This window comes from Melospiza melodia, chromosome 3, assembly GCF_035770615.1.
Source record: "Melospiza melodia melodia isolate bMelMel2 chromosome 3, bMelMel2.pri, whole genome shotgun sequence".
In the NCBI taxonomy this organism is placed as follows: domain Eukaryota; kingdom Metazoa; phylum Chordata; class Aves; order Passeriformes; family Passerellidae; genus Melospiza; species Melospiza melodia.
Window position 1 is genome coordinate 36,943,461 of NC_086196.1, and position 14,566 is coordinate 36,958,026.

The window sequence follows — 14,566 nt, forward strand, 5'->3', positions numbered from 1 at the left end:
TGCAATTTTCCTTCTGTTACTGTTTTTACAAAGCAGTCTGAATTGTTCTGTATTAGTAACCCGTCTTCCTCATTAACTTTTATTCCTTGTTGCTCTGTGTTGCCTTTTTACAGTGACTGGGCAGTGTAAACAGGTTTCAGCTTCAGCCTGGTGTTTTTATCTGTCTCAGAACTATTTATCAATTAAATATTTAGGTACTGGTACATCAGTCCTATGTGAACAAAGTGTCATATAGGTGTTTCAAAGCAGTAGTAAAGACAGGTAGTATACTTTATCAACATTGCTAGTTTTTTTGTCAAGTATTTGTCTTTTGGGTCCTTGACTCTGACTTCTTCCATCTCTGAGACAGGGATCACTATCCTTTGATCCCTGTTCAATGCTGCAGGTAAACACAGGAGGAGAAGAGCAGGAATACGTATTATTCATCTCTGACCAGTAAAACTTTGCAGTTCCATGTCCTGAAATTAGCTCAGAATTGTCTGAGTTCCAACAGTGCTTTTTAGTTCCAGTGGATGTGATTGGCAGTTCAGTATTCATAGGCACAAGAGGAGTTTTACACTCTGCATGAATGAATGGCAGTTTGTCAGGATTGGGACTGGTTGTTCATGACCCTTCCACAAGCTACTTTGAGTTATCTTTGCATGCCTTCAGTGTCCAGTACTGCTCAATGAGGAAGCTCTGCACTGTTCATTGCTGATTAGAGAAGGCAGATGTACATTTTTATTGATAACCTTGTTAATGATCTCCCTGGATTAGATGATTCCCCTTGGTGGTCTTGCTGAGGGGTTTTTAATTATTTCATGAACAATTTAGTGAAATGTGCAACTTATTAATAACTTTAAATAAGAAGTTTTTGCTTTACTAGAATGAGAGATAAGCAGATGAAAGCTAAGTATTTGATATTAAAGGGCTTAAATTGTATATTTGGAGACTAATTGGATGTTTTCTGCGAGCAGTTACTTCAAGTTAAAGCTCAAGATGACTAAATCTTCCATTAAAGTCTGCTGTAGACTTGACCAGAATGATGTCAATGCCATCTCAGATAGTTTGCTCTTCATCCTTCACAGCTCCAGTATTTTATTTTGTAATTTCATGACGTTACTGAAACTTCAGATAAAATAGTTGCTCGTGACTTTCTTAATTTTGTGCCACTTAACACACCGGTCTATTGTTATTTTGGTCAACTGCTTTATTCTTTGGCAAAAGATCACTTCGGGTGTCAAATGATCACATTTCGTATATGTGAGGTTATTCCATTGGAGAGCCAGATTTAATTTCTGTGAGTAATCAAATTACATTATTGATTACTCACCCAGAAAATAAGTAAATATTAGTGTGTAAAGGCTGTTCCATCTGAGATTAGGGATATGCAGGTTCACTGCCCCAGTTTTAATTTTTATTTAATTTTTTACTTGTATTTTATTGCCTTTTCCATATAATCTATATTATTACATTATTGTCATACTTTGCTTTCTTCATGTGCCATGTTTTGAAATACTTCAGCTAATACATGTCCTGATTTTTCTTTTTGAATTTCTGTGAGCTTTATTAATTTGAATATTGTGAAAAGTTATTTACCTGTCTGCTCTGTGTGCAGAATACTCTTGTTCAATAATTTAAATAAAATTTCAGAGGCTGCAATATATTGAAGTGATTTTCTGAAGACAGTGTATTATATCCAATTTAAGCTTAATGATGCACATATATTCCTAAAAGGGTGTCTCACACATTGTAAAAATACAGAGTGCCGTACTTAAATACATTGAACCATGTTTAGAAGCTAAGGAAAGGTGACTTTCTAAAGGTTGCAAGTGTTAGCAAATCAACACTTTTCAAAACAGAACATTTGTATCTAGGGCATAGTAAAATTAATATTCTGAAGTGTTTGTTTGGCATAATATGTCTACAGGACCAGAGAGGAAAAGGGTGTCCTTTCCAATGTTTTCCATAATACCTTGTGTGATATACACCCAATATTTATTAAATGAATCCATAACATAATATATTCTGATGATGACTTCATTATACGTTTGGACCATGTTTTGTTCTGTCTTAAAACTGGTTGCAGTAATGTGATGCAATTACTTTGCAGTTAAAAGACAAAAATTTTACCATTAGTTGTTAAGAAAGTAAAAGTACATAATTAATTAGTATTTTAATTAGCAGACATGCCTTATGAATATATCATGCTGTTTGTAAATTATGCAAGTTTTCCGGAGTTGTAAAATAAATATTGTTGTATTCTCAACCAAACAGATGTCCCCATAAATATGTTTTTCTGCTGCAGGGGAGGATATACCACACCCTAATTACAACAGTGTAAAACGAAGTAAACAAATTTTCACTTTAATGTTTACTTTGATCATAAAGATCATAATTTGGTCATGCTTTATGCAGTACTTTTAAAATAGAGTGCACATTTTAAAAGGATATGTGGTTTGTGTGCTAATTTTTTAAATAGATAGATTTTTGAAAGTTAACTCTTTAGCAGTAAGAAATTGATTTCATACCATTTACATATCTTCAGAATGCATATAGATGTGATAATTGAAACATTAGAGGTTGGATGGTACTTGAGAAAGCTTCATTTTCCAGGACAATTTATAAAATAAAGAACATTTCAGTATACTTGGATCCACTTAAAAATTAGAGAGGATTGTTTGTATTTACTCTGCCGTTAATGGTTTGATTATTTTTCACATATGCTCTTTTTAAATGACTGTTCTTTATAGTGCAAACCAGAGTACAAGGTGCCTGGTCTGTATGTCATTGACTCCATTGTGAGACAGTCCCGGCATCAATTTGGACAAGAAAAGGATGTATTTGCACCAAGATTCAGCAATAACATCATCAGCACTTTCCAGAACTTGTACCGTTGCCCTGGTGATGACAAGGTAAACCACTTTCAGATCTTTCTAGTTAAAACAGTATTGAACATACCATCTATAAAGATTTTCATCTCACTTTCTACTTGCTGGAGGGGATCTACTTATAAACTTGCCCTGTATATGTATGTCTTAATGATGCTTCTCTTAGTGTAGGGATTGGAAAGATGTATCCAATGAGATTAATTAGAGTTTTGAAAAGGTTGTCTTTCCCTTGACTCTATGATTATCCAGCAGCTAAATAAGGTTTAACTTGTATAGTTTGACTCACTAGTTCAGCTGTTCCCTTGGATCACAATAGCTGAGATAGCCACCAAATTCTGTTTCTAAGAGATTGGCTGGAAATAGCAGAGTGCAGGCAGTTCAACTTCCTTCATGTTTGTCTCTTAGTTGTAAAATAGGTAGTGTTTCTTCTTATTGAATAACTGCAGAAAGGTGGAGGATTCTAAGGGTTTTGTCTTGACAAAAATTTGTGTAATAGAGTCATTAGGTAAAGTAGTAAGTGAGGCTGGATGCTACAGGAAGAGTTGTATTTAAAATAGTTACTTGCATTCCTAGAGCTGTATTTTTCAATCAGAGATATGAAAACCCAAGGCATCCATGGAAGGTTATTAAGGCACATTCAGCCATTGTGTTATCTTAGGAATCCTGCCTTTTTAGAGTAGTTAAGACTACTGCAGAAAAATGTGTCAGGACCTGGAAATTTTGCTTGGTTGGATAAATGTGGCTAAGGATATCTGTCTTCTCTTCTGCAACTGAGTTCTGAGGTGTTGCTGAACAGGTTATTTAGGTTAAATGACATGTTTCCAATCTGGTTTTAGGTTATATGTGTGATTAACTTGTGTTGCTTCAATTCCACAGTGTTTTACTGTGGTTTTTTTTTTATAAATAGGCACCATTTTTGAATTTATCTTTTTTAGTGTGTTTTCTAAACTCATTTAGCTTGCTACTTTGGGAAATATACAGAAAGACCCTGATGTATTGAAGAAGATAGGTTAGAACAAGGATGGATGCAAGTATTTATTTTGTGTCTAGTTTAAAAAATACATAATAAATTCATTGGGTAAGAAATTGCACTATTTGCCTGTGATATTTCAATGCATGGCAATTAATATATTGCATTAGAGGTGTTTGATGTGAAGAAAGAGGGTAAAACCTAGGCTATTTAGGGTCCACAAAAGTCCTGTCAGGTTCATTTCTAGGATATTTTTCACCTCAGCATAAAACTGTACTTTTCAGTCCTAAGTGCTGCTGCTGTGCTGCATATGGATTCAATATTATAGGAGGGTCTTTGTACTGTGAAAGTAGTTATCCTGTACATTGCCTAGCAAAAAACTGAGCTGTCAGAGACCAAGATATGTACCTGGTTTGTAGCATTTTGATGTTTAATCTGATTGAAAGGCATGATGGAGAAACACAGCAGTTGTCTTTATACAAGCAAATGTAGAATTTGTTTTTAAATCAAACAGAAATGGAGTAACATTTCATTTAAAGTAACAACAAAAACCCCACAGATTCCTTTGTCTGGCCCAGAGAAAGTGCAAGGTGTGGGTAGATAGGGAGCCCCAGAAACAGTTTTGTATTCCTGTTCTGGAGAGATGAGGGCAGTTAGAGCTGCTGATGGACTTGACAAGGACTGCTCATAACACAGACTCTAAAGAAGAAGGGCTCAGATAGTGAAATGCCGAGTTGAAGCCATCGGAGATTTCTTTAAGGGAACTCTAAATTGCATCTTCCATGCAGTGAAAATTCAACACTTCTGTATTACTGTTAAGGATCCTCTTGTAATTCTGGACAAACAGACTTCTTTTTGTTGTTTTTGAACACTGTGGCTAAGTGCTCTATGTTCTTGTTTAATAGAACTCAAGTAATTAAACCACCTTTGTGACAGCAAACACCAGATCCTATGAAGAATTTCCTGCTCTTTGTAATGCAACTGATATTTTTTTTTCCCAAAACAGAGGAAAATCTTTCCTTTTGGTGGAAGTTAAGCTCATTGAAAAAAGATTATAAGCAGATAAAAATGATGATCTGTTTGTGATGTAATAGAATGCCTCTTTTGTAATAGAAAAAATACAATAGAAATGTAAGCTGAACAATGAGTTACAACTAATGGAATTGTATGAGGTCTTAATTGGGTTTTTTTTTTCCTTCCCCATGATCCACCTTTTTTAATATTGCTATGTATTTTCAACAGGCAGGTAATTGTATTCCAGTTTAAACTTTAAATTCCGCACTTAGTCAAGAGAGCTTGCAAAATATGAAGCTGCTTTTTTAATGAAAATATTTAGCAGTCTTAATAGTATATGTGCATTTTTCAGTGCACTTAAATGATTTTGGTTCACAGGCAGAACAGAATTGCATTTATAAATGTTAACTATAAAAAATTAGCAGACTAATAATTCATTATTTTAATTATTAGTAATGCTTTAAGATGCTTCCTTAAAATAATTTTCCTTTCATGTCCAAAACTAAAGGCACATTTTTGGTTGAGAGAACATTGTCACCAGTGTGTAGTAGCTCTTTGCTGTTACCTAGGATCAGTCTCAGGTTTGTAGTTAAGACATCTTTGGTGTGACTCAGTATAGCTGTCCTTACTGTTTGCAAACCTAAAGGTTCTTTAGTCTAGACAGATTATAAAGTTTCTAGCTAAGAATTCCATGATCAGTAACAAGAAAAATAAGCATGACTCAGATCTTTTGCTGTCTTTTCTTCATTTTAGAGTAAAATTGTTAGAGTGCTAAATTTATGGCAGAAGAATAATGTGTTCAAGAGTGAAATTATTCAGCCTCTCTTGGATATGGCAGCAGGAATTCCTCCTCCCGTTGTGACCCCTGTCTTGCCCAGCACTACAGCTGCTATGAGCAACAATACGCCAGGTAAACAAAGCCAGATGGAAGTCATACTTTGAACCTAAACACTTCTGTCAGCTTTGGTATGTTGCCTGTTAACATGCTGAAATATCTCACTCAGATGAATGCTAGAAAGAAGTGTATTACCAACACCATCAAGATCAGGGAAACAGGAAAATATTATTTATAAAAGTGGGCTTAATCATTTTGTGCTCTGAGCATCTGCCTTGCTTATGTAGGTAGATAGCAGGAAAATGGATTTTTAACTTTTCACTTCATCAAAATTTATACATTTGAAGTTGGAATATATGGTACGTTGGCCAAATAGGAATGGCTTTTGGCACCTGCTTTTGTAACTCACCTTTTGCTGATCCCATGCTGAAAAGGAATGAGATGGAAATTCACCTTAGCTTTCATTGACAAAGTAAATATGTGAGATTTTCAGATCTTGGAGTGCCTTTTCTGCATCTTCCAGCTCAGTATTTTTTATTTTTATATAGTATGACTACATTAAATTGTTGGAATCATAATTTTTAAATTTTATTTTTATATAGTATGACTACATTAAGTTGTTGGAATCATAATTTTTAAATTTTGATGCAAATTGACTTTCAAAGCAGTAATCTAGTCATATTTAGCATTCATTGGTATACCTCTACTTCTGAGCTATAAATAAAAAAGTATTTGCGGGTATGGAGGATTCTTCTGGATTATGGCATGAAACTAATTATCAGAGTGCTGATTTAGTCTCAGTGTTTCTCTTGAGAAAAAACAATAAAACAAGCAATCCTCATGAATCCAGCTGATACAGGTTGAAATTTTTAGTAGAATCTTTAAGAGTCTTCCTGGGGATAAAGTGCAAGTCCAGTGAGATTTGGACAAGCTGACAAGTAAATTGCTAACAGTTATCTTTTGGTATATGTAGTTTCCACTGAATATTTTGGAATACTGTGTGAAACTTATTTATTTTGTCTTCATCAGTGTTTTTGTTAGTAGTCCCACTAGTCCCAACTAACACTAAGTAATTCTGCTACTTGAGGAATGTTGATGTGAGTCTGTATTATTTCTGTGTGCTCTCGTTTATGTCAGAAAAGTAGTTTCAATTGATGTGCTTTCTCAGTGTTTAATTACAGCAGGCTTTTGTCTCCTCTAATACTATTTTTATTTTCTGTGTGAAATATTTTAGCATACTGATTTTTCTGGTTTTTAGGTACACCTGTGACTCCAGTTACCCCAGCCAATGTGGCACAGAGTTTGCCTGATCCTTGGGTATCTCAGATTGCTAACACAGACACCCTTGCCGCTGTTGCACAGATTTTACAGAGTCCTCAAGGCCAACAGGTAATTTTGTGGACAGTTACACTGTAGACACTGTAGACTGTCTGATACTTTGTGACTTTGGGGTACAGGTAAGGAATACTTTCACGTGTATCTCTTATTTGTCTTTATATCCGATGTCCATGTTAACTTTGCCATGAGGTTGTTCATCACAAGTAAGTTCCAGGTCAGTTAAAACTCCGTGTTCCCTTTTGTCGCCAGCCCCGTTTAAAGCCAGCACTTTTAAAGACTTAAAGAGTCTCAGAAGGTGATTTCAGATAAGATGATCTGTAATACATGCTTGTCTATATAGATGACAAGTACAGATCTATTGCAGATGACTAAATCAAGAGCAACAATAAGATTTCATGGATAAAGGTATGAAATAGAATGCCAGTTAAAGCATATGTCTCTGTTGGATGCCTGGGGAAGAGCTAAACATTGTACAGCTTTACAGAATGGGAGCAAACTTCTTCAAGAAGTGTACTGTACATTAATTCCTTTTTTTATCTTTCCATCAGCTAAACATAGATTTTATTTTGCAGCATTCAAAATAAGATTTTGGAAGTTACTGTGTTCTTCAATCTTTTAAATGCTCAACTTCAAAAATGTCTTAATTTCCAGCATCACAAGAACTTCGTGCCCTCGTAACCTGTGGTTACATAAGTTAAGCACACACTATTGGCTTTCTGTAAAAATGTAGATAATTTTTTCAGGCTGTGCTAGAGCTATGGCACCTGCATAACTTTGGCATTGTGATTTTTATTTGGGTTGAGATTGTTTTACCTGCTGGCATTCAAAACAGAATCTCACGCATATGAATAAGAAGCAGTGGCCAATGAAAGCTCTGGTGCTGGCAATAACAACTTTACTTAGTGAGAATGTTTTACAGTATTTAGCTAGCTAGAGTTGTCTGTAATTGTTCAGAAGTCAAGTGGAGGTTTACACTGGAAGAAATGAAGTCACTGAAAAGTAAAGCAAAATGAGTTTCTGAGATACTTTGAGAAATATGAAGGAAAAATAGTGGACTAGCTCTTAAAGAGGAAAGGATATGAAATGAGAATGGTAAATACGTGGAAAGTCAGTGAGGTAATTTTAAAGATTTTTGCTTAGAGAATATAAAAACAGAAAAGCAAGAGGAAAAAATGAAGATGAGAAGGGAATTAAAATTTTAAAGACAGCAGATCACAAAGAAATACCATTTGGATATTTAGCTCAAAATAGTCTTAAGCAGAAGGGAAGAGACAGACTGGGTACATAATAAATATGTACATGCAGATGTCTAGGATTGGTAGAGGAACTATGATATTTGCTTATATCCTGTCCGTCTCTTTTCTTCTTGTTCTTCAAACCAGTCCTCTTCCCAGCTCCAAAGACCTTGATTTAATCCTACAGTTGTGTTTTATTGGTGAGAATGTGTGTAGGTAAATTGAGAGTCTAGACATAAGAAGGGGCTGACTAAGAAAGATGTGACCAGCAAGAATGTGAAAACAGCAAGAATGGTGCCCACCCAGGATTTTTCCACTCTAGGGCCTCCATCTCTGCCTCTTCAGTTTGATTCCTTCCTACTGAGAGCAATGCGCAGGCTGGACCAGCAGTACCAGACAAAAAGGGTTGAGGAGAGAACTCTTCAGCTTTGCCTATTGCAGTAATCAGGGAAAGCTCCTGCTGAGGTAGAACAATTGAAGCCTTTTCAGAGGCCCTGCTGTATAAGAAATCTGTATAACTTTTTAAAAGAATAGGGAAAATGGTTTCACATTATCAGAAAGTTACTCTAAAACTACCTTGAAAAAGGGTCACACGCTTTTGATGCATTGCAGAAAAGAAATTCACTTTATGAAGTTTCTAATGAGGCTTAGTAAGAAGGGAGGCATTGAACCCTTGAAGAGTTTAGTGGGGAAACTTATAATGGGTTGGAGTATTGAAGGTAAGGGTAATCAGGGACTTATGTCAGCAAGTTTGAACTGCCTGAATTTGCTCAACCCTTTCCCCACAAATATCTAAAGATAAGACTAGAGATTTATCTTGAGGAATGTCAAAGAACTGCTTCCTCTAATTCCACAGTGGTTTAGGAGAGCTTCTTTCAATAGGACTAATATTTTTTCTTAAGGCAAATTGCGGTTTTCTGGAAGCATTCCTGTCCTACAGATAAATTGATCTCCCTATGAGAAAACCTTTTATTTCCTTATTAGGACAGCTTCTCTAAAAGATTATATACAGATATGAATTTGAAGTAAGGACATCAAGATAGACCAAGTGATTGGTTTGTACATTTGCTTTTGATGTTTTGTTAACATGGTAGGAGAATTGCATTCTGTCAGCCCACACCTGAGTTTCACCATGAGATTTCACTTGTGACTTGTGCAGAGACATAGGTGCAAGCTCTCCCTATGAACAGGTTGCATTGGCAACCTGTGGAGCTTGCCATAGTGCAGTTCTTTTCTCTGTACAAATGCTGTTACAGGACACAGATTATCCTAATTTAGGTGGGCCCTTAGGAAGCTGGAATAGGCTAACAGATTTTTTTCAGGTCAAAAGGAATCAAACTGGAGAAGCAGAAGAGGGGGAACACTAGAAAGCAGGAAATCCTGAGTGGTGACTGGCATCATCATGAAACCTGTCAGAGCAAGTTAGGAAGAAGAAGCATCTGCCTATCTTATCAGCCCCAGAAAACAAATTAGCCAGTAAGTGGGAACAAAATTTGCTGTAAATAAATTAAAGACAAAACAATAGCCATAGGTTAGATGATCCTTCATTCCTGGGAGTTTTTTTACTAAGTGGAAGGGGAAAAGTCTATTTTGTACTTGGCTTTTTTGCTTTAAAAAATCTTGTTCAATGTATTTGTTATCTTTTCTCTTTTAGCTTCAGCAGTTGATACAGACACTGCAGATACAGCAGCAGAAACCTCAGCCTTCACTACTTCAAGCTCTGGATGCCGGTCTCGTCGTCCAGTTACAGGCCCTCACAGCACAACTCACAGCTGCAGCTGCTGCTGCTAACACACTTAATCCACTGGAACAGAGTGTCTCTTTTAATAAGGTAGAAGTAAAATAATAGAACTTTGAAGAAGTTTTGTTTTTTTTTTTAAATACGTGCGAAATTCTTTTAGATTTTATTGTTTGACTTTGGACATTTTAAAAATACATTAATATACCATAAAGTGATACAGCTTGAAAATAAAAAACAATGTCTAGACAGTAGTGTAAATGAAAATATTAGTTTTATGAGTTTAGGGCTAAATAGCCCATTGTATAATATCTAGTATTGGAAAAGACCCACAAAGGTTATTGAATATGGTAATGGATTTGATTTATGATTTAGCAAAGTTAAGCCATGTATTTCTGCACTCTTTGTAACATAGCAATGAGAATTGTTTCTTACAAGGTAATAAATGGAAAATATGCAGGAATTAATATACACTGTTTTCTCAGAAGAGTAAAAAAGTTGTATTTGTAATTTTCTTGCATTATAAAGTATGTGCCAAGAAAACTTTAATTTTAGCCACAAAGTGATGTAAGTGAATAAATAGGCCTGTAGGTAAAGAAACTTTCATTGCAAATAACCCAAAACCAACCAACCAAAAAACCAAACACCAACAACCCACCTCCTCCCCAAAAAAAGAGCAAAAACCCCCAAACCAAATTACAAACAAAATCAGAACGCAGGAATTTAAGAATACTAATATTATTGCATGCCAGGTAGCAACAACCATGCAGGCAATTGCGGTCATAGTAGTATAATACCTGTAATAAAAAAGGAAGAACTTCTGCTCAAAGAATTATAACTAACTAGCTAAAGAAAGAAATAAATAAGCATTGTTCTATTGTCTTTGGAAGAAATAGTTAGTGTGTACATAATCTCTGTAGGATTGTCCTGGAGTGAATAAATAGTAAGCATAAGGAAGTTGAAGAAGCAAAAAACCCTTTTTTATTCTTCACTCAGATAATCTCTTTTTATTGACAGTAATGCAGCTGTAAAAATAAGTCAGGAAAAGAATGGCCTGTACTCTGCTGTACCACAGCTGTAACCATCAGTTTGAGAAGGGCATAATCCCAGGGAATGAAGGCATCAGTTAATAGGGACTGCTGTATTATTTACATACAGAAAGTATTTTATAGTGTAGCATTGTTCTGCAGACTTGAATTCCAGCATTTCCATGGATTGGTTTATTTGTAGGTGTGGATGTCTTGAATTTTGGACATCTTAAATTGAAGCAAATGGAAGGAATTCATATCCTGATGAGATGTTTGTATACAGACATAAAAGAAAGGGCAGCTTTTATGAAAAACCCAAATATTTATTAGTATTGTGATCCAAAGGAAACTGTGAAGCATAGTTTTCATTCCATGACATCATGTTTGTGAATTGGATAACAAATAATAAATAGTGCAAGAAAATAATTTTGATGAATGCATAAGTATCCATCTTTTTAAAAAAGAACCTATTTAGCAGTTCTTCCAATCCTTTGTTTTCAATCTCTTCAATCTGTAGTATCTTGTGTTACTTAATCGTGCAAATTAATCTGCATTATGTGAAAAATTCTTTTGGCAACATCGAAGGTGCACGTTTTCTGATCTTGCTATAGAACCAAATACTGTATTACAGTTAAAAAAAAAAATTGATGAACATTACATGTGGATTTGCCCTACTCCTTTTCTTTTAATTTCCAAAGAGCATATCCTGATTCTTATGAAAAAAATAGTTTCATTTCTAATAAAAACCTTTTTTCATGTCTTTATTCCTTTCTGTTGCTTTTTCTGAACATGTTTTCTTCTTACATAATTAAAATAACATATGTAGCATAAGGGAAGGTTCTGCATCTTTTATGTGCATGTGTGTGTAACATTGAACTTGGTATCCTAGTATTTCATTTAGTTTAATTTCTGTTACTTCACTATAGAGAGTATTATTCTACAAACTATGTAAAATCAAGATATTTCAGTTCAGATTTTTTGCTTCAGTATGTACAATATTACTTAAACCAAATATAAGCAAAAATCATGCTGCACATTTACCTGTCTTGGCTGGAAGTTCTCTCCTTTTCTCTGGCCTTGGTTAATCTGAATGTTTTCTTTGTTTGTTGTGAACTGGTGACTAGTTTTTATTTATTTATTTTCTCAGCCGTGTAAACAGTACATATTCTGTTATTTTGCCTCCTACTTTGTCATGATGGAAGATACATGATGATTAATAGTATTTTAAGTTTGAGGTTGTTTTTCTGAAATGCACAACTTTTTTCAGAGCAGCAACATTTTATAAGTGCCTCACTGGAAATATTCTAACAAAACAAACAAAAAAGGTGATCACCTTGCTGTAAATGGATTAGATATATAAGGTGAAAGTTGTTCTGGGTTTTAACATCCCATCTCACATAAGCTGAATGGTCTGTGTTTCTACTGTGTTTTCTCAGAGACATACTCAGTCCTGCTTTCTCATAAATATTATATTGGGTAAAGTGGTTCTAAAAATTCTTGATTGATCAGTGATTGATCCATCTTCTAGTTAGCTTATGCTTTGTTCTTCTTGCTGGACTCCAGTAACTGAGAATAAATAGAGCATCCTGAGAAAGAATATGGGGTACTGGATAATCGTGGCTTTTTGCTGAAGATGTTTTTACCTTAGTATTTCAAAATTGCTGCCATACATTCTCATCCTCTGGGTTTTTTTCTGAGATTAAGATTTGAGAGGAAGTTATGGTGCTTGGTAGTATAGCATTAGCTCTGCTTTTCAGAAAACTTCCAAGGTGGGTGAAGATGCATGGACATGGTTTTAATAGCATGGTTCTTTCATTAAACAGTGAAAAAATGCAATCTCACTGATAAATAACATCTGTTGTATTTCTTTATGCTTGTTCCTTAGTTTTTCTCTTCAAGAAAGGAGGGTGCTGTTAAAATACTTCCAAACTTATTAAAAAGTTTTTAAAAACTTTACTTTTTTACTTAAGCAGAACTCCAGTGTAGACATCTTCACAGATAACACAGGAAGTTTATCCAAGTTTTTCTCCTTTTCAGATACCTTTCATTTTATCCATTAGAAGGATTATTCCTCTTACATGATAACTGCTTGCTTTGATTTTTTTTTTTTGCAGAGTATTGAGAAGTTCTTTTCAAGGAGCAGTATATTTGAAGGAATTCAGGTTGTCTAAATGACACATGTCTGTGAAAATACAGTAATTCTTTGTGAAGTAATCAAGCTGTAGGTCTTCTCTTGATATGAGCAGAGCAGTTTGATGATTACCAAAGGATTGAATAGTTGGCCTCTTCGTAGTAATTTCTTCTAATTAAAGGTACCATTACAAAAAATTAATCTTTATTTAAGCTTTACTCCAAAATAGTTCTTAGTTACTGTGGAAAAGAACATGTGGTTGTACTTGTTGCAGCAGAGCTCAGGAAAACTGGGCCAAAATCTGATGCAGTCAAGAGTTTGATAACAGTAACAGTATGCCACCTAATTTTCTGTTCAGGATATTTGCCAAACTTTTTTTTTTTTAAGTTGAGAAATGACAGCATCTTCGTAATGAAAAGGAAATACGCATAAAGGGACATATAAGGAGTGTTTAGTAATGCTTATTTTGTTTTCTCCTAGAAGCTGATGGACAGGTTTGACTTTGGGGAAGAATCTGAACAAAATGAAGAGCCTAAAAAGGAAACTCCCTCTTCCCAGTTGTAAGACCAAGCTATGTTTCTTATGGAAAATGCTAAATTTTGCCTGATGCTAGTTGAAAATTAGGATTAAGTAAGGAAAATACTTATTTCAGAGCATAGGTACACTAAAACGCTAGGAAGAGAAAAGACAGTTTTCTGAATTAACATACACATTTACTCTAAGTCTGTGTTCCAGAATATTTTTTTACTTTAGGATAAAGTTAGCATGTTCTTTGTTTTTTATAGTTATATTTATACAGTTGGTGGAATAGTGATGATATTAGAAGGTGGAACTAACTCCATTGTCCTCATTATTTACATTTTAGTTAAACTTGAAACCCAGTTGTGAAAATCTATTTACTAACTGTTTAAACAAACAGAAAAACTATAGGCTTTTTTTTTTAAATTTAAGTTATTTCATTTTAGGCCATTAGTACCAGAATCTGTGAACAACTCACTTTTTCACCAACTAGCTGAACAGCTACAGCAGCAAAATTTAGAGCATCTCAGACAGCAGCTTTTGGAGCAGCAGCAGCCTCAAAAGGTAAGGACTCCACCTTGTGGCTATTGTTGTAATTTATGTTCTCCTCTGATTAAAAAAAGCATATTCCAGGACAAAAAAATTGTGTTGTTACTGACAGTTTTCATATAATTAAAGTCTTTATTGCTAGCTAACCATGTAACAGAAACTTGCTGAGTAAGTGGGGTAAGTGGAAAAAAGTGCTTAAAGCAGAAAAAACCCTCAACCAAATGTGTGGGGAGTACAATTTGCTTCTTTTAGGAAAGAGTACTCATTAGGTGAGTTAGACATGACTGTGCTTTGGCTGTTCAGCTCTTTACATGGGGAAAAAATGCTTTCCCGTGCTTG

The 14,566-nt window shown here is 34.8% G+C and overlaps 1 protein-coding gene across 2 annotated transcripts in view; it reads left to right on the forward strand.

The window, feature by feature from the left end:
• The window catches only part of SCAF8 (SR-related CTD associated factor 8), a 152,481-nt gene that overhangs the window by 22,740 nt on the left and 115,175 nt on the right, over positions 1-14,566 (forward strand). For both annotated transcript variants that reach the window (XM_063151335.1, XM_063151334.1), the window contains exons 4-9: positions 2,733-2,894; positions 5,608-5,764; positions 6,948-7,078; positions 9,917-10,093; positions 13,640-13,719; positions 14,125-14,242. In XM_063151335.1, the coding sequence (XP_063007405.1) occupies positions 2,733-2,894; positions 5,608-5,764; positions 6,948-7,078; positions 9,917-10,093; positions 13,640-13,719; positions 14,125-14,242 (825 nt within the window). The remainder of the gene's footprint in view (positions 1-2,732; positions 2,895-5,607; positions 5,765-6,947; positions 7,079-9,916; positions 10,094-13,639; positions 13,720-14,124; positions 14,243-14,566) is intronic.